At 56.9% G+C, this 23589-nt stretch overlaps 1 protein-coding gene across 1 annotated transcript; it reads left to right on the top strand.

Annotated features, from left to right (window-relative positions):
* Positions 1-2779: 2779 nt before the first annotated feature.
* On the top strand, positions 2780-23298 carry TMPRSS3 (transmembrane serine protease 3). The gene is made up of 12 exons (XM_045540719.1): positions 2780-2912; positions 7502-7612; positions 8472-8588; positions 8986-9109; positions 11791-11916; positions 13158-13201; positions 13896-14061; positions 15262-15431; positions 17213-17308; positions 19882-20024; positions 20692-20844; positions 22676-23298. Exons 1-12 carry the CDS (start codon positions 2819-2821, stop codon positions 22691-22693), a joined length of 1362 nt encoding a protein of 453 aa, XP_045396675.1. The 5' UTR covers positions 2780-2818; the 3' UTR covers positions 22694-23298.
* Positions 23299-23589: the final 291 nt, after the last annotated feature.

Below are 23589 nucleotides of genomic sequence, written 5' to 3'. Positions count from 1 at the left end.
ATAATGAAGTGGTTGCTATAGTTAAGCAAATTAACATATCCGTCATCTCACATAGCTACATTTTTTTTTGTAATTATGGCACCTAAAATCTGCTGTCAGCAAATTTCTGGTATTTAATGAAAAATTATAACCACAGCTCTCACGTGGTATCTTAGATCTCTAGACTTATTTGTCCCACGTATCTGCAACTTTGTACCCTTGGCCAACATCTCCCCCTCTCCTCTCCCCCCGCCCCTGCCCCATCCCTGGTGACTATCATTTTATTCTCTATGTTTTCACCTTTTTAAAAAACGTCAAATATAAGTGAGATCATGCAGTCTTTGTCTTTGTCTGGCGTATTTCACTTCACATAATGTCCTCCAGGTTTATTATCCTTTTTCTTTGAGGAATTCAAAAAATGAAATAATTGCATAATCAAATGATTTATCTTGAATTTGAAAGTCTGGAAATAGACCAGACTTGTTACCCAGAGGGAAAGAAGCAGATCTGGGGCTGCCACGTAGCCTCTACTCACGCGTGTTTTTCTCTTCTAAATAATAAACTCCTTTTCGAGCAATTGTGTTTCTTTATAACATATTAAAATGTTGAATGTTTCTTCTCATTTCTCTTAAAGAAAAAACATCTCGTTTGTGTAAGGCAGGAAATGCCCTGTCCAGCTTAACCCTTTCTTCATAACTGGAAAGGTTCTCTTCCCGGCCCGACAGGGAAAGACCAGGCCTTCCTGGCTGGTTCTCCCCCACTGACCAGAGAGAGCCTAGCCGGACCGAGCCATGCGCAAACGGCCACCCAACCTCGCCCCGCTCCTCGGACTCCGTCAGAATGGGATGCCAGCGTCTGCCTCTGACCCGCCCTCTGCTGATAAAACACCCTGGGGCGGGGGCTGTGTGCAGAAGCCCCCCGGGATGCAGATGCCCCTGGGGAATGGACATGACGTGTCCCTGTGGAGTGTCGCTGTGACAAACACCGTCAGGTCCTCTGTCTTGTCTGCAGGGCAGCTGCAGGGCTGGACGGGGGGCTCCGTGGCAGAGAGGGGCAGAACCCCCACCCGGGAGTTGCTTGCCCTCTTGCCCGTGGCTTGCTCTGCCCGGCAGGGCCTCCCTGCTGTTCTCACTGGAAGCAGAATGCCTGCTGGTGACTCTCGGATGTGGGGTCTCTGAAGAGGCTTGCGTACCTCACTTACTAATTAAAGGGCGGCCACATTTTCCCCGCCTGCTCCCTGCAGCTGAACCACCCAGGGCTACCTGATAGTCGCCTGCGGATTGGGTTACCGGCTGCCCGCGATAGTGCCGTTCGCTGCGATGATCCAGGCGACAAGGCTGAGTGACTTGGGGAAAACATTTCCCGGCTGGACTAACCCGTTGGCGGCCTGCTTTCCACCACGCCTGTTTTTATAATGAAAAAGGAAATTATTTCTGCTCTTCATGATGGGAGACCCAGAGATGGTGAGTACAGTGGGTGAGGGGAGAGAGACTCTGCTAAGACGCGTCTCAACGCTCCTTGGTGCGGGCGGCCTGTTTGGGAGGGACGTTCTCCCCCGGGGTTCCGTCTTCCCGAGAGCGGTTTCCCATTTATTCTTACCTTTTCCTGAAGACAGCCGGCATGACTTGCCACATGCGGACGGTCGGCTAAGGCATCGGCCAGAATCAAAGCCCAGAATGGCTCCATGTGACCTTGCTAGTTTCTCTGAGACAGTCTTCAAAGCTGTTCTTGTGGTTGAAATGAAATAAACACTTTTAGGACAAAACTCTTGCTTAGATTTTACTATGACTGTGTGAAGCAAAGTTTGTTTTCAGTGGCTGAGTAGTTTCCTTTGGAATTTCAAACATTACAACAAGTAGCCGTACAGGAAATAAAAGCAGATGGTCTAAGTATCTATGTGAATACGCTGGTTGGAGCCTCTGCAGACGTTAGCACAGCTTCCTAGAGAACCAGGCCTCATATCCGGGAGGATGAGTTGGAATGTAATTGGGAACATTCTGCCGTTTCCTTGCTCCCTCCGCCCTCTCAGAGTTATAGGCAATGGCTTCGGAAGGCCTCTGGCCTCTTTGGCGTTGGGCTGGGTGGATTGGAGAGCAGGAAACAGAGCACAGAGCCGCAGTGTTGCCCTGGGGCCGCCAGCCATCCCCAGCCACTCCTCACTCCACCATGTCGGGGGAGGACCGGGCACCTGGACGGCTCAGATACTTTCATCTGAATTAGATCATGCCCATGTGAGCCAGGAAAGGGCTGTGTTTATGGGAAGCAACTAATACCGTGGCCCCATGTCCCTTCCCTGGTGCCATCCACAACTCTGGGACTGAGACATTATGTAAGTATCAGTACTTCCTCTGCTATGGTGGGCGTACCGTGTGTGCAGACACAGAGTCGAGTTTACCTGGGACAGATAAAAACACTCGCAAAAAGAGATGGAAATAGCTTTGAAAGTAATTTTATCTTGTGAAGAATAATGATACAGTACCTTCTAAATGGCAAAAGCATCTCTCCAAAGCTATGCTATTTGGCTGATTTTAAGATTGATTGGAGAAAGAGAAAGTCATTGTCTCGGTGGAATTAAGTTTTTGCTTTTCTGTTAACTCTAGAAGCTTTTCTGTTATCTGCCGTGGTTCAGACAAAAACGCGCTCTCACTAGACGAGAGTTTTTGATTAATCGGTCTGTACCGAATGCACTTTGCGTGGATTGTCGAGTTTCAGAGATTTAAAGTATGGCAACGGTGCATCTGACGCCAAAACTGTAAATGGGGAAACAAACGCTTTCTGTTCTTCCTCGGCCAAGGAGCTGGAGGTGGAGCCTAATCTCAGAGGCCCTGAGATAGTCACCATGGGGGAAAATGACCCGCCCGCGGCTGAAGCCCCCTTCTCCTTCCGATCGCTTTTCGGCCTTGACGATTTGAAAATAAGTCCGGTTGTGCCAGGTAGGTGGAGCCAGGGGGGACCCTGTGATTTCTGCCCGACCCCCATCTAGATGACAACTGTGGCTGAGTGTCCCTGTGGGGAACTGTCTCCCCAGATGTCCTTACACCCACAGGTGGGACACCTGCACTCCCTTAGCTATGCCGCATCTCAGGGAGGAGGCTCCATGGAGAAGGAATTGTTTTGCTTGGCCCCTTGCTAACTCCCTGAAGGCAGCTGTTTTATTCTCCGGTTGGAGGTTTTCAGAGCTTGGGGCTCCACAGTCTCCCTGATAAATCTCGGAGCAGGTCAGACCCTGGTCAGGAAATCCCTGAGCCTTCCAGGAAGTCCTGAGAAGTAGTGGCCACCAATCCTTCCAGAAAACTTACAATAAACTGACTGTCACCAAAGGTATCAGAGGCCTAGATTAGAATCCAACAGCAGAAGACAGAGTTGTTCCTGGCCACTAAAGGAAGGGAAGTTGTTTTTGTAAATAAGTCACAAGTGCTTGGTAAAAGCGGTGGGTTCCACAGCAACCTGTGTATGGGGACCTTTTTGGCTAGACCCTACCCGGACTGGTCGCAGTGAGCTGTGGGCTTGCGGGTCCCGGAACTCAGGGCTGGGGTGCAGACGGAATGCTGGCCTTGCAGCTCAGGGCAGGGACACCGGGGCAGCTCCACTGAGGTTCCAGAGAGCACCGGCCGGGGCCACCGTAATAATGTCTTTTAACCACCTGGACAATTGACGTGGATAGGGTTTGGAAAGGCTGGGAGGTGGGAGAGAGGTTTCAAGTACATGAAAAAGATACGCAACTTTAAAATGTGGCTCAAGATTAGCATCCATGCAAATGAAAGAAAAAAATGTTCAGCAATCACCTGACTCCAAACCTACTTGGCTTTATGTCTGATCATTTTCTTCCTGTCTTTGCCTATACGTGTAGCTTCATGCACGCTGCAGACAGACAAGCGTTTTTCCATGTGCTTTTTGGTCTTTATAAATATCTTTTTTTATGGCATCACAAACATCCCATCAAGTAAATGTGTAATTTGATCATTTGACCTATAATTGTCTCTATTGTTTTTATAATATAAATAACATGCATTTGAATAGTGATACACATATTCCTTTTCCCAAGTTTTTTATTACTTCTGTAAAATTAATTCCTAGTAGTGGGAAGGAACAAAACTTTCCTTTTAAATAAAGCAATGTGTTGTTCATGAGAGAAATTTAGAAAATACTGTTAATCGAAGAGATTTTTAAAAATTACCCAGAATCACACCAGTACTCAGGGATTGCCCTCCTAGTACTTTATTATTGGATTTCTTGCCGTTTTCTATCTGTATATCTACTTTCCCTTTGGAAGCAACATGTGCTATTTGTACTATTTTAAGGCTTTTAAAAAAAATTAACAAAATCATGTTCATCTTTCCATGGCATTAAATAATTACATATTTTTAGATGTTGATAAACTATGGCCCGTGGGTCAAATCGGGCCCAGCGCCGCCACTGCAGACCAAGCTGTGTGGACACACGGACCCCCGCTTGTCCGCCTGCTGTCTGCAGCTACTTTCTGCCACAGCAGCGGGGCTGGGCAGTGGGGACAGACATACGGCCCCAAATTTAAAGTTCAAGCTGAGCATTACTAACCCATTCAACATTTGAAATGCTCCAAAACCTGAAACTTTTTGAGCTCTGGCACGATGCTCCCAGGAAGGCTCACGGGGCATTTCAGATTTCGGACTTTTGGGCTTGGAATGCTGAACCAGTGAGTATAATGCAAATATTCCAAAGTCTGAAAAAATCCTGAATTCAAAACACTTCTGGTCCCAAGCATTTCTAACAAGGGACACTCAGCCTGCATGTGCTGTCTGGCCTCCACTGAAACAGTCGGCCGGCCCCTGCTCCGCATCACACTGTGTCGCTGTGGGTGTGGCGCTGCACGCGTGCACCATGCCTTGTGCCACCAGTCCTCTGCTGCCGCTCATCTGGGCTATTTCCTCTGCATCGATGTTATAGACGCCACCCTTCCAAGTGTCCTCGTAGGTAGGAATTTGTGTCCATCCATGATGACATTTGAGGATAAATTCCTAGATTGGAATTGGCAGGTCAAAAATGTCATCTGTTTTTAAGCTTTTCTGGTACATAGTTCCAATTGTACACAACCAGCAAGTTTACGCGATTTATACCCCTGGGCCTGTGGGTAGAGGGTCTGTTTCCTTTCACTCTGGACGAGCTGTGGTGAAGCTGGCACATGGTTATATCCACTTTGCGTGTTTGTCACTTCAGAGAGGTTGAAAGTCTCAAGCCCTGTGAGTTCATCACTGGCTTTCCTTCCCTGCCGATGTGCTGAGCACGTCCCTGGCGGCGGGGTGGGGTGGGGGGAGGGGGCTGCAGTGTCCAGGGCAGCCTGATGGATGAGCAAAAGTGACCTGATACAAAGTTCCCAATTAAACGCCAATGTTTGATTCTATAATTTGGAGTCACTTCCGAAACCTACCTTAGACTCAGAAGAGCTGAGTGGGAACAGGTCGTTCTCAGGGATCCTGCTGATGTGTAAGTGTGAGGTGGGGGGTGCCGTCTTCATGGAGAACGGTGGATTTGCACAGGCTCCCCCGTGGGCATGTGGGGGAGGGGTGGGGAAGGGGGGCCTTTCTGCTGACCCCGGACTGCAGGTGGGCTGTCCTGAAAGGAGTCGGCCTCTGACCCCGAGTTAAAACAACCTTCATTATCATGGTGTCATTCATTCATCCATCCACCCATCTAACATTTTTGTCCGGGGCTGCTCTGTGCCCCGTGCTGTTCCAGGTACCGAGGACGCAGCCTGAACAACCCCCTTGGCTGCCCAGTCCTGAGGTGGAGTTGTCTGTCCTGCCTCGCCCTGCACCTCTGGTCCCTACGTCCTTATCTCCCTCTCCTTCTTCCCGTCCCCTCCTTTCTCTTCTTGCTCCGGCTCGTCCCCTGCCTTTCCACTTCTTCCCATTTTCGTCCTCAGTTCTCCTCCTTTTTAGGCAGCCTCAGGTGATATTGATCATGTCATAATCACAGCCTTGATTGCTGGAGGGAGGCTGTGGGTCTCCAAAGACAGGTGGGAGAGATGAGGGAGCAGAGTCTCAGCTCCGCATGGCCCAGACCCGGGAGCTGCAGGTGCCAGCCTCCGTCCCGGGCAACCGCGTGGCCATGGCAGCCTTGTCTCCCCTCCCCGGATCCTGCCTTCCTAATTTTTAGTAAAGGCAACTTAGGCATAGATGTATTTTCAGGCTTGATGGGATAATTTACGTTCTTCCTGAGAGGAAAGGGTACAGGTGGGAATGCTTCTGGCCGCCCAGGGAGGCTTGTTCTTCTGGGCGTCTTACCACTCCTCACATACCGTTTGTCACCAAATCTGCCTGGTTCAGAGGACAAGACCTGGGAAGGGTGCGAGGTGTTACCCTCCTTGTGAGCTCTAGGTCAGTCTGCCACAGTTTCTCAGATGCTGGCAGGAGACATGGGACTCCTGGGACAGAGACAGAGGACTTTACTAGTCACGACACAGCAAGGTGCAAGTGTCCTGTTTGTGGCATTGTCCTAACCTGCCAAGTCCCACAGAATTGAGGGAGCCCTACCTTTTATAATGGGCTCCAGCAGACTTGTGCGGACTTTGCTCTGGAGGGAGACATTGCATTTGTTAAACTGGACAGCAGACAAACCTGCCTCTTGCTCTGGAGGAGACCCTGTCTGTCTTCCAAGGTTTGCTCTAACACATGTTTGAAGAGATGATCTGGACCGAAGGCGGTCAGTTTCTCTGTGCACCAGACTTGCCAGTGTCCTGTCCTCAAGACCTCCCTGGGTGATCCCAGCACTCCCTCTGCCTGCCAGGACCCTGGGCAGGTTTGATGTCCTTGTCCGTGGGGACAGGTCCTTCCCTGGAAGTTGGAGTGCTACTTCCCCTCCGTGTCAGTGTCCTAGGGCTGCTGAAACAAAGTCCCCAAAACTGGGAGACTTCAAACAACAGGAATTTATTCTCTCTCAGTTCTTGGGGCCAGAAGTCTGAAACCCAAGGGGCCGACAGGGTCACACTCCCTCCCAAACCTGCAGGGGACCCTTCCTTGCCTCTTCCAGCATCTGACGGTTTGCCGATGATCTTTGGCTTGTAGGTGCATCACTCTGATTGCTGCCCTCATCCTCACACGCCTGTCTCCTCCCTGTGTCTCTTCTCATCGTCTTCGCTCTGTGCATGTTTTTCTGTGTCCAAACTTCCACTTCTACAAGGACTCCAGTCACGTGGGATTGGAGCCCACCCTGATAGCCTTGTCTGAATTGCTTACTCTGTAAGGACCCTCAGTCCAGCTGCAAGTACGATGACAATCTGAGGTCCCGGGAGTTAGGACTCCAGTATATCTTTTGGGGGGACACCGTTCAACCCGTAGCCCCACCCCCTAGCCCAGGATGGGCAGAACCGGGTCAGAGGTTAAGGAAGGACTGAACTTCTGGAGAATGTGCCTGTTGGCAGCCGGCCCTTCTCTACTTGAGGCAACTCTCTCTGCACAGAGGGGAGGGGACGCACAGCTAAGTGTAAGTTCTGCGTTACGCAAAGTCCAGGCGTGTGGCTTTCTGCCCCCCCCTTGGTGTTCAGACGCAGATGAAGTCGCCGCGCAGATCCTGTCGCTGCTGCCGCTGAAGTTCTTCCCCATCATTGTCATCGGGATCATCACGTTGATACTGGCACTGGCCATCGGTCTGGGCAGTGAGTACCATTCATTATTCAGCAGGCTCTCAAATGCCCACTGAAGTGATTAAACTTTCAGAACCGTCCCCTGGCCCCAGCGTTTTGCTGCCGCCCAGCCGTAATTACTGGGGGCAAACGTCCCGTGGTTTGCCGACCTTGAGTTTTCTGCGCCTGCGTGAGTGCCAAGCCGGCGTGGGGCCCGGCAGAGGCTGCTGGCAGTGCTCGAGGCTCGGTCACCAGGGAGCCTGCCCGGTTAGAAGTGTCCAAAGGCAGCTGATGAAATAGAATCCCGAGGGTGGGAAGGGGGGCACCGGGCTGGGGAGGAGACAAAGAGGCCGTTCATGTGGTGCCAGGTGCACCAGCTATTGTTACGATAAGGTGCATGTGGCTTTTGAGAAAGTGGATCATTTGGATGGAGGGTCTCGAACAGGGAGCAATTTCTCTTTCAAATAACTGGACCACAGATGAGTTTGATTTGCCACCTGCTTGGCTGTGTGGCCCACAGTTCACACGCTTCCCGCCCAGGGTTAGAGCAAACAGGGCGGCCGAGCTGCGCTCTGTCAGGACTCCTCGATGGCTGGCTCAGCGGGTCGGCCCACAGCCATAGAATTTCTCTCTTGACCCTAAGCCCTCTGGAGTCTAAATTCACCTTGAGTGTGGCTCCCAGCCAGGCCACTTAGTAAGACAAAGAGGGGCACAGCGGCCCTGGAATTCAGAACAGAAACTGGGCTGAAGGAAACAGGCGGCTGACCGGATACGATTTCAGTACAGGTTTAATTATTAATGGGCACGCTCACCACCACGTGGCAGGTGGACAGTTGCTAGTGTTGCACACTGAAAAGCTCGCTAACATTTCTGTCCTCCTCCCTTTGCTCAGTCCACTTCGACTGCTCCGGGAAGTACAGGTGTCATTCATCTTTTAAGTGTATTGAACTGACAGCTCGGTGCGACGGGGTCTCAGACTGCAGAGACGGGGAGGACGAGTACCGATGTGGTAAGGCCATGCCTCTGTGGGGTAGGAGGGAGCAGCAGACCCAACCCTGAGCCTCCCGTCTGTGGGTGGGTCCAAGTCACTGCCATTGGCATGTCCTGTCCTCAGCTGGGATTCGACTGGCACTCACCCCAGGAGCTATGGGGCTGGGTGTTCCGGGGGGCCTTACCTGGAGCCCAATTCTCTTGGGGAGATGACACAGCCAATAAGGCGAGAGCTCCAGGAAGTCTCACGGGGTCTACACAGCAGGAGCTCTCCCTGCCCTGTGGCCCGTGGCTGCCGTGGATGGGGAGTGGGTGGGATTCGGCAGAGGAGGGGCTTGGGCAGGCTTTGGGGAGACCCCTGCTGGAGGTCTCAGGGCTCCCCGGCTGCTAACGGGCCTTTCCCCCCTGCCGGGCAGTGCGGGTGAGCGGTCAGAGTGCTGTGCTCCAGGCGTTTGTAGCTGCTTCGTGGAGGACCATGTGCTCTGATGACTGGAAAGGTCACTACGCGAAAGTTGCCTGCGCCCAGCTGGGGTTCCCAAGGTAAGCTGCGGCGCATGTCCCCCCCAGGGCAGGACACCCAGGGAGATAACGAGAGGGAAGACAACCACGGCTTAGTGGGCGCCGCTGGGGGCTTTAACACGTCACCACGTCCCATCCGCGTGGCAACCCTGCAACGCTCGCCATCCTCATTTCGCAGATGAGCAAACCGAGGCCCAGATGGGCTAAGTGACTTGCTCGAATCACACGGGAGGGACGGCACGCTGGGCGTTCTCGGCGCCAGGCCAGGACCTCGATGCAAACATGCAATACGGAGCTTTGAAGCTGAAAAACAAACCCTCTCGCTCCTCCCTGTACAGCCTACAGAGCTGCTTGCTGGACACGTCCGCGTGGCGCTGTGGTCACGTCGGCATCCACACACACCTCCCCAGGCACCCCAAAGAACCAACTGTTAGAAGTTAGAAATTCAGTGAAAACACGACCTTTCAAAACAGTTGTTAAGCAGCATGTAGGAGAAAGAACTATCGTAGTGGACTTTTCACTTTTCAGAATTTGGTGTTGCCTGTGTGATTTTTTGCATTGAAGTGACACATTGTTGCCCAGATACAGTCCTTCTCCTTCCCTGGTTCCTTCCCTCTGACTTCCTACAAATGCGTGTGGCCGTGGGTCCCGTAACACCACCCGCACACATGTGTGTGGCTATCAGTCACGTAACAGCACCCTCACTCCTTTTTGCTCTTGATCCAGAGTTCAAGGCCAGTGGGCCCTGAACCCTGCCTTGCGCCAAGGAAGTGGCGTCATTAAAGCCACCCGGCTCTGACTCCACCGCCAAGCCTTGGTTTTCCAGTTTGGTGCACCATGCTCTCAGCTCTCTTTCTCCAAAGCCGGTGAAACCCGAAATGCCCTCTGGTGTCCCCGAGACCTGCCTCCTCTCACCCCAGGCCACCTGGATTCAGAAATTAGCTGCAATTCAGGTTCAGCAAGCACAGCAAAAACCTTCCACACAGATGCCTTCAAGAATGACATAGACTTTACTCCTCAAAGACAAAGAGACGTTTACTTCACAGACAGACAGACAGCGAGAGCTTCCTCGTTGGGCATTTCTGCCCCCTGCCAACCGTCTCCTCAGACGCACGGCCGTGGGGAGGGTCCCTTTTCCTTCCTTCTCCGCCCTGTGCTGTCCCGCAGCGCTGCCCACCTCCCTGGGCGAACCCCGGGGCCGCTCTGCTCCCTTACGCAGAAACTCAGCCCACACCCTCCCCTGCCGCAGACCGCAGTGAGGAACCCCGGCCTTCCCGGGCAGCATCAGGGCCACCTTGCGGTGTGGCCGCTCTCAATCGTCCTCCACCCCAGCCTGTTGGTAAAATACTCCTTCCTACGTCCACAGTGCACCCTCCTGGAGAAGCCCCGGGAGGGCCCTGTCTGCAGTCACCACCTCGACGCCGCCCCCTTCCGCGCCGAGGCTTGTTCCTTTCTTCCCTGCCTGAGGCTTCGTTTCCAAGAGTTACTTCCGCTTTTTGCTTTGTTTATTCTTCCTGCCTCAGTCTTTAAAAATCCGTCTTTGATCTCCTCTGCTCTATCACATCCCATGTCAGGTGTCAGTGACTTAAAAAAGACAAGGACCGAAGGACCGACGGCCCAGCCAGGTCTCTCGGGCTCAAATCCCAGGGCAGACTCAGCCAAGTTACGTAGCCTGTGCCTCGGTTTCCTCCCTGAGAAAATAGGGATGATACTAGACCCTGCTTTAAAGGATCATCGTGAGTTCGAATGGCCTTGTGGGTGTGGAGCGAGCGGGTGAGTGGGAGCACACACTGAGGCCGCGGTTGCCATTGTCACTGCCACTGAGAGACTCGGACAACGGATCCTGGCCGTCCCCGCAACGGTCGGCTCTTCCATGCCAGCACCTGTGTGTCAGTGAGCTGCCGGCCCCTGCGAGGGCTGCAGAGGTTGTCACCGCTGCCTCGACTGCGTTTCCTTCCCAAGCCAGAGTTGGTGGAAACTTCACTCCGTGCACACATCCCCCTCTGCATTCACGGTGACCTGCTGCAACCTGCTGACAAGCGGGCTTTGTAGCTGGTGACACAGGCCTACTGCGTCATGCTTTGTCATTGCACGAAGAGAGGGGAAAGTGGCCATTTATTCACCACCTTCCATCTCGTGATGCTCCAAACATTTGATTTTTTAAAAGAATTGCAGCCCCTTCACCACTGTGCTCCAGCAGGGCCATTCCCTGACATGTTGAACACCTGCTGGGCCCTGGTGCCCCCAAAGTGCGTCCTCGTGCATGTTCATCGCCCCCTGGGCAGACCGAGAGGCCCCCCGTCCTCCCCAACTGTGTACTTGGGGTGCATGGCACCCCCACTTTGGGGCCCAGCTGACAGCACCACACCTAGGTCTGTGTCTGCTCCCTCTGGGACGCCCTTCAGGCCGTGTGAAGGTCATTTTAGTCAAGTGCGTCAAGGGTGGGACCTGACCCGTGACCTCAGGAAATGGTCCCCCTTCTGTGTGGCTGTGCCCAGGTGGGGGGGCGTGGCCATGGGGGGCGGAAGGTGCAACATGCCAGGCCAGGCCAGGTGGGAACGCAGCTAAGGTGAGGGAACTTTATTCCACTGGCAAAAGGAGCCTCTGATGGTTTGGGGGGACAAAGTGACATCCCCCAAGAGTGATCCCCGTGCGTCAGAGTAAATCTAACACGTGGGTCTGTGTGTCTCACATGCTTGCAGCTACGTCAGTTCAGAGAACCTCCGAGTGAGCTCGATCGAGGAGCAGTTCCAGGAGGACTTTGTGTCCATCAATCACCTCCTGCCGGATGACAAGGTGACGGCCTTGCAACATGCCGTGTATGTGAGGTGGGTCGCCAGGCGATGCCGCCGCCACCCTGTCGTGGGTCACCTGCTGGATCTGTGAGGCCGTGCCCAGCTCCACGCGGACTCGAGGGGCGTAGAGTGCTATCTCGGGACATGGGGCAGTTGGCTGCCCTGGATAGATGGGCGGATGCACCAGGCAGGGGGTCTAGAACTGACTCCCAACCCGGCAGGTGTGGCCAGACGGGGACAGGAGGGCGCGAGGGTAGAGGAGTGACTGCAGCACGTGTGACAGGTGTGGTCACGTAGTGGGTGCCCTGGCATGTCTGCAGAACGGAGGCAGCAAGCGGACGGGAAGGAGGGAAAAAGAAACGGAAATTGAAAAAGAAGTTTATCCTGTTTGCTAAGTGCTTTAACATTCGTCCTTAATTTTGCACGTTTCCCCCTACAAGTCACGGGGGAGGTAAAGCCAGGTGTCCTTAAACAGCAGTCAGCACCTGAGGCTGAGCGGGCCCCCGTGCCGTGCTGGGCCGAGGTGGGGAGCAGGTGCAGCTGGTATTCCAAATGCACGTTCCCTACGCTCTTCCCGACACCTTGGACCGCAGCCTGAGACGTGCGTTCTCTGCTTTGGAAACAGGGGAACGGACAAGCACCTGGGACCCACGGGCAGTTGGGGGACAGCTCACCCTGTCTAGAGACACGAGCTTTCTCCTGTGTGATGTGGCCGAGGCTCTGAAGGCAGAAAAAGTTACACAGCTCTGGGGACCCCTTTCCCTTCACTGAGAACAGCACACGCCCCAGTCCCCACCCGTGTGGGGGAGCAGGGAGAGTGTGTCATTCTGGGGCGATCATGCTTTGCTGCCCGAGAGGCGTCCTCTGGGAGGTGTGCGAGTGAATCCAGGCTGCAGGGCCCTGGAGAGCCTGCCACACCGTCCCTGGGGCGCTCTGTGTCCCCCAGGGGCCAGATGTGAAGGACACTGGGTGAATCGGGTGTGCAACGACACGGGTATATATTTATATATCTCCTTGTGCCCCTCTCATCATTAGCGAGGTAGAGTCAGAAACACCGAACGGCCCATCCCACACACACCACCTCACTCTCGGTCCGGTGTGTCCTAGTGATTATGTGACCTCACTCCCACGGTTTGTTCTGTTTTTCACATAGACTAAAATTGTAATCAACATTGCAGCGTGGAGAGAATGGTTTCCCCAAGGTTGAGTAAAAAAAGAGTGTTTGTTGCAGAGGCCTCAGCTGTTTCTCATGGAGCTGCTTTTTCCCACTTTAGGGAGGGCTGTGCCTCGGGTCACGTGGTAACCGTGAAGTGCACAGGTAAGAGTTTTAGCCACGCAGGGACCAACGCCCAGCTCCTGTTCCCCACCCCTCCACCTCCGAGGACAGCCCTTAGTCCCTCCCTCCCGGGTGCCAGTTGGGAGCTCTGTGCCCCTCCACCTGACAGAGGAGGGCAGCAGCGCCAGCCCCACCTGTCAGCCCCACCTGTCAGGTGAGGAGGCAGCTACGGGTGACTTCTTAGCAGCATACAGGACCGAGGTCCACGATGTCCTGTCACTCCATCACTTTCTCCTTAAGCGTGTGCAGGCCCCAGGCTGGGGACAGCACCGCTTGTTCCTGGCTGAGGGGAGAGTCCATGTGGCAGGGTCGGGTCTGGAGAAGTCAGGGAGGAGCTGGCTGGCACCTGCGGTAGTGAGGCGGGGGCAGCTCCTCTGGGGAGCTGGCTGATGTCCCTGTGTGCTGCCGTCACCAGGGAAGGGGCTGGGGGGCTGTTGGCCAGGCAGGTGGGCTCTGTGCTCTGACGGGCTCTTCCCACTGCAGCCCCCGCAGCACCCGCCTGTCCTCAAGTCCCCCCTCGAGCCTGCGCCACCGCTCACCCGGGGTGCCCCGTTGCAGTGCTCGCCTTAGAACTGCCGAGGGCTCTGGGCAGGTAGCTGCGACGTTGGGGAGAGAGAAGCAGGTGCCCCAGGAAAGTCCGCGGGGCCCACCTGCGAGCCTTGCTCTCCCTCCGCAGCCTGTGGTCTGAGAACGGGCTACAGCCCGCGCATCGTCGGCGGAAACACGTCCACGCTGGCGCAGTGGCCCTGGCAGGTCAGCCTCCAGTTCCAGGGCTACCACCTGTGTGGGGGCTCCGTCATCACCCCGCTGTGGATAGTCACCGCTGCACACTGTGTTTACGAGTGAGTGCCCCAACCTCGTAGCTGTGTCTCCTCATCTCCCAGCTCCCGCCTGCTCCTGGGCCTTGTGAGGGCGCGGCCAAGGTGGGCAGCACGAGCGGGCGGGGGAATGGGCAGACGGGCACCAGCAGGCTGCGCCGGGTGGCCAGGCTCTCTCCGCTCCCGGCACACTGTCACCGTCAGCTCACAGGGACGGTGGACCCCGAGCCCACTGTAAGGATTTCAGACCCGTAGCTCATACAGAAAAGTGTGGACTAAAGAAAAAAATCAAGCTTTTAAAGAACTAAAGTTGGTTTTATTCAGAATCTGACTGAGAACCCCAGCCTGGGAGGAAGCTTCCAGAGCGGTTCTGCTGCACTGCTCTGACGCAGGGTCCAGCTCACGGCTGTACACGGCTGTGGCACCTCGGTGTGTGCAAACCGCGTCCAGGCGTGGGTGCGAGACCACGACTGGTTGTAGGTCACTAACGTACAGCTGGCTGTGCGCAGCAGCAGCACAGTCACCAACCCCGCCAGACACTGTCCCCCATGCAGGAAGAGGTGAGATGGGGGTCAGTTATGACCCAGGCAAGAGACACGTGCGTTTCTGCAGAGAGCTGCACGGGCCAGGGTCGCAGAGTAGGGCTTTGTGAAACGGTGCTGCGGGCGGGAATGAGCCCACTGGCCTCTTACGCTGCCACTTTGTCTCCCGAAAGGTAGAAAGAGGAGGGAGGAAGCTCTGTGCAGGGAGCCCACCAAATGAAAGGCCCGACCTTCCTGTAGCTGATTGCGGTGGCCTCGCCGTGGCCGAGACAGGACGAGACGGTGCAGGCTGGGCGGGGGCCACAGGTCCTGGGTGGGGCACCAGGCCTCTTCTTACACTCACAGGAGTGTAGAACGCGGGAAAACACAGGGAAGACTCCCCAACACAGTGTTTCCCCCGTTATTTTTACCTCCTGCTTGGGCTGCTGTTGATGGAGAACGGGCCCTGACAGACCCTGCAGTGAGCGAAGCTGAGTGTGGGTCTCCAATGCCAAGAGGACCCCCGAGGGGCAGGGTGGGGCCCGTCTAGGAGACACGGGTGTGTCTCTGCAGGGCGTGGGGGCTGCGGTCAGCGTCCGGCACCAACAGGCCAGGGAGGGGGCCGTCTCCTGGCTCCCAGCAAGCCTGGGTGAGTGGGGTAACGGTGGGGTCCCCGTGTTGAGCTCCTGCTCTCTCGCCGCAGCCTGTACCTGCCCAAGTCCTGGACCGTCCAGGCGGGCCTCGTGTCCCTGCTGGACAGCCCGGCCCCCTCCCACCTGGTGGAGAAGATCATCTACCACGGCAAGTACAAGCCGAAGAGGCTGGGCAACGACATCGCCCTCATGAAGCTGGCCGGGCCGCTCACGTTCAGCGGTGCGTCTGGGCTTCCGGGTGGTTCTGTTGCTCTTCGTTTGAGGGAATTGGTAATTGCTTGTTGAAGCATTTTTATGACGGCTGCTTTATAAGCCTTGTGGGATAATTCCGACATCTGGTTCTCGTTGGTGCCAGTTGACTGTCTTTTCTCACTGAAGTTGTCACTCTCTGGGTTCTCGTGTGGTAAGTAATTTTCACTTGTATCCCGGACGGTTTGGTTATGGTGTTAGTAGACGCGGAGTCCTGTGTACATTTCCAGCGTTAGCAGCAGTCGTCCTGCTCAGACGCAGTTTGTAGACCCTGGCCCACTTCCAACGATAAGTTAATTTTAGAGCCTTTGGGTTCTACTCTGGTCCTGCGCCACCTCTTCCCTGCTTGTGCCACCTGGAGGCAGAGCGTCCCCAGGCCAGACTTCCCAGTGCCCCTAGGTGGGGGAAGAGAGTCACCTGCCCGGAGGGCCCAGAGCACTTCCCTGTCCAGGTGCATGTTGTGGCGGGGCCCTGCCAGCGCCACCCACCTGCCCGTGTCTCCAGGTGGGGGGCAGAGTCCCTGTCCCCCTGGTGGTGGCTGTATCCTCCCATGCCGTACGGCCGCGGCTCCCTGGAAGTGCTCAGGGAAGTCTCTCCCCGCCGGGCTGTGTTCGGCAGGCTCCAGAGGCCTTGTTTCTTGGAAAAGTCGAGTCCTGTTCTCAGGATGTTACAAAGCCAGCAGGAAAGCCACGTGGCACAGCACATTCAACATCCTGTAGACGCAGACAAGGCATTGTGAGCCTGCTCTTCAATAAATAAGGGTCCTTTTCCTTCCCGAGGGAAACAGGCGGCTTGCAGAGCAGGCAGGCATGATAAATATGGTGAATTGTCCCCTTACTGGAGCAGGGTCCTGGCAGGAGACCAGCCGCGGGTGCCACCTGGCAGAGTCATCGGGGTGTTTATCACACGGCACACGTGACACTCTGGCACGCATATTTCCAGAGAAACAGAGAGGAGTTGCTGTGGTCGTGCCCGTTTGCCAACTGTTATTAATGATATTTGGAAGACGCAGTGCCCCCATTTGTACTTTGACAAAAATCATAATAATGAGCCCTTTGATTCCTTCTCCACCTCCCCATTATTGTCCTGCCCAGAAACGCTTAGCGCACGGTGGGGCGTGTTCTCAGGACGGCCCTGTGGCTCACGTGTGACACTCTGCCTTTGGGGGGAAGCTCATGAAACCCAGCCCCCGGCAAGGCAAACTTGCCGCCTGTGTGTGTCAGGACGATAGGAGTATCCGTGGAGCTGTGCTGTGTAAGGCACCGCACGGACCCGCGGTCTAGACCAGGAGTGGCCACGCCTGCCCCTTGGCCCGTCTTGGCATAGAACTTGGTTGGAACACGATCACTCCCGTTTGTGTACCTATCACCTGGGGCCACGCTCCTGCGGCAATGGCAGAGTTGAGTGGCAGCCACACACATCGTGTGACCCTCAAAGCCCTTTCCCCACACACACCGCGTGGCCCTCCAAGCCCTTTCCAGAAGAGGTTTGCCGCCCCTGCCAGACTCCCTCGCGTAGCCCTGGCGTCGCCCGGGTCCAGGGCTGTTCCACAGTTGTCAGGGCTCGGGGTGGTGGCCGGGGTGCTGGGGGTTGGGGGGCCCTGCTCTGTAGTAATGGCTTTCAAACAACCAAGGGCTTGGCCTTTCCCTGGGAGGCAGTTTGTGCTCCGCAGAGACATACACACGGATGGGATTAATTCTCTGGGGCTCCTGCTTCAGTCGGGTTGAGAGCTACCGTGTCGCTTTCACGCAGAGATGATCCAGCCCGTCTGCCTGCCCAACTCGGAAGAGAGCTTCCCGGATGGGAAGGTGTGCTGGACGTCAGGATGGGGCGCCACGGAGGATGGAGGTCAGTGGGCCGGGCCGGGAGCCCAGATCCCAGGGAGGGGCCTCCCCTGTCCCAGCTGTCCCAGCGTGAGGGTCCCTTGGGAAGCCCAGACTCCCCGGCCGGGGGTGTGTGTAGCTGTCGGAAACACACATCTTGGGACAGGGTGAAATAGCAGGTGGGAGTCAGGCCTTCCCCGACATCCGGTGCTTCTCCCCCTCCCTGCCTGCCAGCTCGGTTCGAGGGGAGCCCGGCCGGACGGCCCCCTAGCTCCAGCAGTCAGGGATTTGTGACGGTGAGGAGCTTTTTCCTTGCGGGACTTGGGAAGATGTGTTATTTCATCCTGCAAAGATCAAGTAGGGACAGCAACCAAATGGGCTGTGGCTGCTGTGACAGTAACAGGGGCAGTGACGTTAGTACTAGCAGCGCTGCACAGAGGCCAGCGCCATCCTCCGCCAGCGTGGGCAAGGTGCAGCCAGGATGCCTGGCTTTCCACCGTCCCCGTCTGTGCTAGAGGGAAGGGTGCTGTTTAACAGTTTCCTGCAGCTGCTGTAATGAATCACCCCAAGTGGGGGGACTGAAAACTGTGGAGATTTATTCTCTCACAGTCCCGGAGGCCGAAGTTCGAGGTCAGGGTTCCTGCAGGGGTGGCCCCTTCTGGGCTCCCAGGGGAATCTGCCGCGGCCTCTTCCGGCGCCTGGTGGCCCCAGTGACCCCCGGCTTCCCCCGCCCTGCAGACCTGTCACCGCCGCCTCCATCCCCATCTTCACGTGGCGTCCCGCGTCTCTGTCTCACATCTCCGTCCGTTTGTCTCACGAGGGCGGCAGTCACTGGACTCAGGGCGCACCCTAAGCGCAGGGAGACCCTATCCTGAGGCCCTCGCCTTACTCCCATCCGCAAAGACTGTCCCGGTTCAGGTTATTTCCGCAGTGGCGGAGACGTGTTTGGGGCCCACAGTTCAACCCCATGCAGGAAGTTCAGTGTTTTCTCTGCAGACCCATTTGTGGAGCCTGCCCCTGCGAAGGCTCACGGGGCCTGGGCCAGGTGCGGGGCCTCGGGGGCCAGCTTGCCCCCACTCTGCCAGCACCTGCAGTGGTGCCTCCTCTGGCCCAGGGATTTGCGGCTCTTTGTGGCTTGAAGCTCACCCAGCCCTGTGCTACGTGGCTGGTCCGGGGCTCCCGGCTCCGTGGGAGCCAGCGCCCCTGGGTTTGTGGTGGGAAGGGGAGGAGGTGATCTGCACTCCTCTTCCTCTAGCAGTGAGGTCTCCTGAGTTTTCGCTCGAGACCACCCGGCCCACCAGAGTAGTTCTAACTATGCTGGATGTGGAGGAGCGGGGGCTGGAGCCCCCTTTTCCTGGGAGGGTCAGGACCCCTCTGCAGGGTCGCCCATCGTCCCTCTAGCCATCCGCTCTGCCCCCCACGGAAGGTGCAACCAGCCCCCTTGCCGTGGCGGGCTCTGTCCACGCGGCTGGCTGCAGCCTCTTGCCTGTGTCGGAGCTCCTCCCACGGCACGTTGAGCTGAATGTGTCATGAAACCATGTGTCCCTCAGAGCAGCCCTGAGTGGGGGACCGTCACTGTGCTCATCTTTTGGGCGTGGAGAAGGACGAGGGAGGTGGGTGTGTCCCCTGCCGTGAGCCTGTCTAGCGTGGAGACAACCAGGTCACAAGCCAGTTAGCATGGAGAGTCCCTGCAGGCCGGCAGTGAGGCTGACCCACCGCAGGTGTACGTATTTGTCTCCTGTGGCTGCTGTGACAAAGGACCCCAAACTTAGTGGCTTAAAATGACACAAATTTCTCAAATTTATTAGTTATGGAAGTAAAATGCCCAAAGTCAGTCTCCATGGGCTGAAATGGGTGTGGGCAGGGCCGCGCTCCTTCTGGGGGCCCTGGGGGGGGGAGGAATCTGTTCCAGCCTTTTCCAGCTTCTAGAATCCGCCCGCACCCCTTGGCTGGCCCGTCCTCGACCTCCCGGGCCAGCAGTGCAGCATCCGCCCGCCTCCCTCCCGCTGGTCTCTGCTTCTGTCACCCCTCTCCGTCTCTGGCTCCTTTAGGGACCCCTGTGGTTTCCTTGGGTCCAGCCACACAAGCCAGACCCTCTCCCCGTCTCAAGGTCTGTCCTCTGTCACAGCTGCAAGTGTGAGGTGACACAGTCACAGATCCTGGGCACTGGGACGCAGATGTCTTTGGGAGGACACTTTTCTGCTGACCACCCACCCCGGCTGCCCCAGGACTGAGCGCGCGGCCGTCATGAGCCTCTTTCCCTTTGGTAACCTGGCCGTTGTGACAGCTGAACGTGCGGGTGCAGGCCAGGCCCTGGGGAGGTACTTTTGGCCACTGTCCCCCCCCCATTGCCACCTTAGGACAGCCCGTGGCCCTGCCAGGCGGCAGAGTGGCCCACACGGCCGCTACGAGGGGCACAGTCCAGGCCTTGCTGTGCTGCGGACAGTCCCAGCCGGAGAGTCCCCTGCAGGGCCTGACTTTCATCGTGTCAGGTGGCACTCCGCTCTTCCCCTCGTCCCCTGGCCCTGGGCACATGCCCTCTGCACCCTGACCTGGGCGTCCTCCTCACTGCATGTTCCCACCCTTGCTCTGAAGCAGGTGACGCCTCCCCTGTCCTGAACCACGCAGCCGTCCCTCTGATTTCCAACAAGATCTGTAACCACAGGGAGGTGTACGGCGGCATCATCTCCCCGTCCATGCTCTGTGCGGGCTACCTGAAGGGCGGTGTGGACAGCTGCCAGGTAAGGGGCCCGCACTGGCCCTGGGGGCCTCTGGGGGTCATGGGGCAGGCAAGGCCATGGCACGCTGACAAGTGCTTGGGACGGGCCGCTGCCAGGGTTTCCCTGTGACTGGACGAAAAGTAAATTTACAGGGCGTAGGGGAGAAATTTGCTCAAGATATCAAGATATCACCCCTTTCCTGACGGCTGGGCCGGTGTTTACCCAGCATCCCTCAGAGTGTGTGCTGGGCAGGGGAGGGGTCCTGCAGTGCCCCCTCCTGGCCCTATGCTCAGAGTTCGCAGGGGTGGCAGGGGTGGCAGGCAGGGCAGCCCGTGGATCTGGCCTCTGAAAGCCACAGTGGGCGGGACTCCAGCACCACCCGACACTGAGCTTCTCCCACGGCCACACAGACCCCTCCCCTCCCAGCCAGCTGCCCTTGACCCCCAGGGGCTCAGCGTCTGGAGTCTGGTGGGAGACACAGCTGGTGGGACCAGCCCAGAGGGGCCAGGGACCCCACTCCGGGGAGTGCTGGAGTCTGGAAGGCTGGTGGGCACAGGGGCAGAGCCATCCTCGAGCCTCAATTTCCCTTCCATAACCTGGGTCATTCACTATGATGTTGGGGGGGGGTCCTGCCGCCCTGACAAACAGCCCTGCCCATCCCCTGACTTTTGCTTCTCTCCTGCCCCAGGGGGACAGTGGGGGGCCCTTGGTGTGTCAGGAGAGGAGGGTGTGGAAGTTGGTGGGAGCAACCAGCTTTGGCATTGGCTGTGCCGAGGTGAACAAGCCTGGCGTCTACACCCGCATCACCTCCTTCCTGGACTGGATCCACGAACAGATGGAGGTGGGTGTGGCGCCCTCCCCGGCTCACGCTGTCCCTGGCACTGAGCCACTAGCGTCCTCTAAGTTTCCCAGTCCTGCTGTAACGAGCCATCGAGTGATGGAGTCGTCAGGTCAGCGAGCAGTGATTTGGTGGCTCCTGACTGTCAGACACTTGGGCTGGAAAACAGACGAGAGCACAGACAATCCGCGGTGTGGCCCTGGCGGGGTGGCCCTGGCGGGGTGGCCCTGGCCGTGTGGCCCTGGCATTCAGGGGAGCGGATGGGAAGGATGGAGGGGCCTCTCCAAGCAGAGAGAGGAGAGGCAGCCAAGGAGGAGCCCCTGTGGGGACGGACGCGTTGGGTGTACCGGTGTGTGCGGGGAGGACAGGGTGGGTGGGGGCTGAGACACTGTGGGGTGGAGGACGGGTGGGTGAGGACCCCACACACCCGCGGAGGAGCTGCCTGGGATGAGACGGAGCGTCTCCAGTTGGGGGTCCTGGGTGGCTCTGTTGCAGGGGTTCCCCTGGAGGGGGAGGGGCTGCAGGGCCCTGGTCAGCAGGGCTGGCCTGGCAGGACCTGGGCAGGCAGGAGGAGGAAGGGCCGCTGAGATCGCTGGCGCCAGGGGAAGGGGGTGCTGCGGCTGCGAGGGCAGAGGGACGGAGATGGGCAGGGGGGACACTCAGCATGGGAGCAGCGTGGGGCCTCGGGGAGGGGGCCCGGCCACTGCGGGGGCCGCCAGGGGCACCTGCGCCTTCCCGTGGGCGCTCAGCAAGCACCCGCTGCCTCGTCTCCAACCGAGTCTCGCGTCTGTCCTGGGAGAGCCCCTCACACAGCACGTCCTCTCTCACTGCCGCTGACGGGTTCCTGGAAACTGTGACTCTCAGGGAATCCACGTACAGCAGGTCCTCAGATAATGTCCTTCCTTTCAGCGTAGTTTCGTTATAATGTCGGGGAGAAAAAAATTGGTTTCACTACATGTCATTTCCCTTAGAGTCAAAGTTTCCAAGAATCTATGAAGGACGCTCAGTGGGTCCCTGAGCTGCGGTGAGGCAGCCTGGCCCAGGGGACAGCAGCAGAGACCCAGCTGTGACCCCGGCACGATAGCCAGATCCCAGACTTGGCTGTGTGTTAAAACAGAAGGTTCCAGGACTGTTCTTGGAGAGTCTGGCTGGGGGTCTGCGGGGAGGACCCTGGTGAGGCTGATGTGCCGGGACCTCAGGGCACATTGAGGAACCCTGGCGGGCAGCACGTGGCTCCCAGAAGGCTGTAGAAGTGGTTTCAGGGACCTCATGAAGCTGTGGCTGAAGAGTGTCCCCTGTGATGCCCGGGAGCCTGTGCTGTCTGCAGACCTCTGAGTCACCAGCTGCCCCAACCCCATGAGATGCCACCAGCCACAGACACACCCTCCCCAAGTCTCTGTCCATACCCAGAAGAGGCTTCCTTGCCAGGGACAGGTACCCTGGGGGGTCTGCATTTTGGTCGTTCCATGTGAGGATCGGTGTGAGGGTTTCCGGGGCTCCACGCCTTGTGGGGAACTGTCCCGTCTGTCAGCCGCTGCAGTGTCTTCATTGTCACCCAGCCGTTTCCTCTGTCCGGCTGGGGCTTCGAACAAAATTGTTCTGACTCAAAGCAGAACTTAGAACACTGTTAAGTGTTAAGACCGGGAAAGTTCTGTAACAGCCTCAGGGCAGGGACAAAAAGTGCAGAGCGTTGCTGCTCGGGGCGTTTCCACTCCCCACTGTGGAGAGCAGCCTGACTCTTCTCCCAGGGCCAAGGCAGGTGCCCGCCCGGCGGCCGTGCTGGGGAGTCGGCTGCAAGTGCTAAGAACAGTAACTCCTGTGTCTTCACTTTTAGAGGGACCTGAAAACTTGAACAGTCGGGGACAAGCCACCACCTTGTGCTCCCGCGGTGACAGTGACGGAGACAGGCTGGCCCTCCCTGGCCCCCGTGTGGGAACGTGGACGTGAGCAGTCGGCCTCCGTGCTCTGCTTCCCGGCCCCGCAGCAGAGCCGAGAGCAGCTTCCTGCAGCCTCCGCACCCGGCCCGGCCTGCTTCGGACCCCTCTGACCTCTCACCGGCCGCCGGGTCTCGGGCTAAAATGACCTTGGAGCTCTTCTGACCTTCCCTAAGAACGAATGCAGGAGCGCCTCCCAGGTGCTACCTTTCCCATCTGTCCCTTGGTTTTCTCCACGGGAGCCACGCAGCATTCCTGGCGAGACGTTAGGCAGGCTCATGTGCAGAGCAACCACAGCCTCCCGGGAAAGACGCTCCACCCGGGGCCGCAGCAGGGCTGTCATGGCAGATGCAGCCATCTGCACGTCTCTGCCCCGGGGACCAGGACCAAACCCGCATTTTCTGTTCCCAAGATCTATTTCCACATGTGGGGAACTTAATCTATGGACAGTTAGTTGTAAGGTGTATTATCGTTATTTCTTTGTAGCATTTGGTGCTTGACATATCATTGTCTCTTGCTTCCAAAAAATGTACGTGCTCCGGACTCACCGGTTTGTGGGGCTTGTTTGAACGGATGCTGACTGCGCGTGTAGGTGGGAATTGTAAACTTAACTCGGGAGGCTCCATTTCTTTGATCTCTTGTATACACACTGTGGATCTGGCATTTTTCTGTTAGAAAAAGTTTCTCAGCAGATTAGAATTAACTCATATTCTACCCCAAGACCCAAGAGCTGAGTAAGAACAGACGAGGAGGCTGGGCGCGGTGGCTCACGCCTGTAATCCTAGCACTCTGGGAGGTCAAGGCGGGAGGATCA

The sequence above is a fragment of the Lemur catta genome, chromosome 1 (assembly GCF_020740605.2).
Source record: "Lemur catta isolate mLemCat1 chromosome 1, mLemCat1.pri, whole genome shotgun sequence".
NCBI classification, from domain to species: Eukaryota; Metazoa; Chordata; class Mammalia; order Primates; family Lemuridae; genus Lemur; species Lemur catta.
This window is presented reverse-complemented; position numbering and strand designations above follow the sequence as displayed.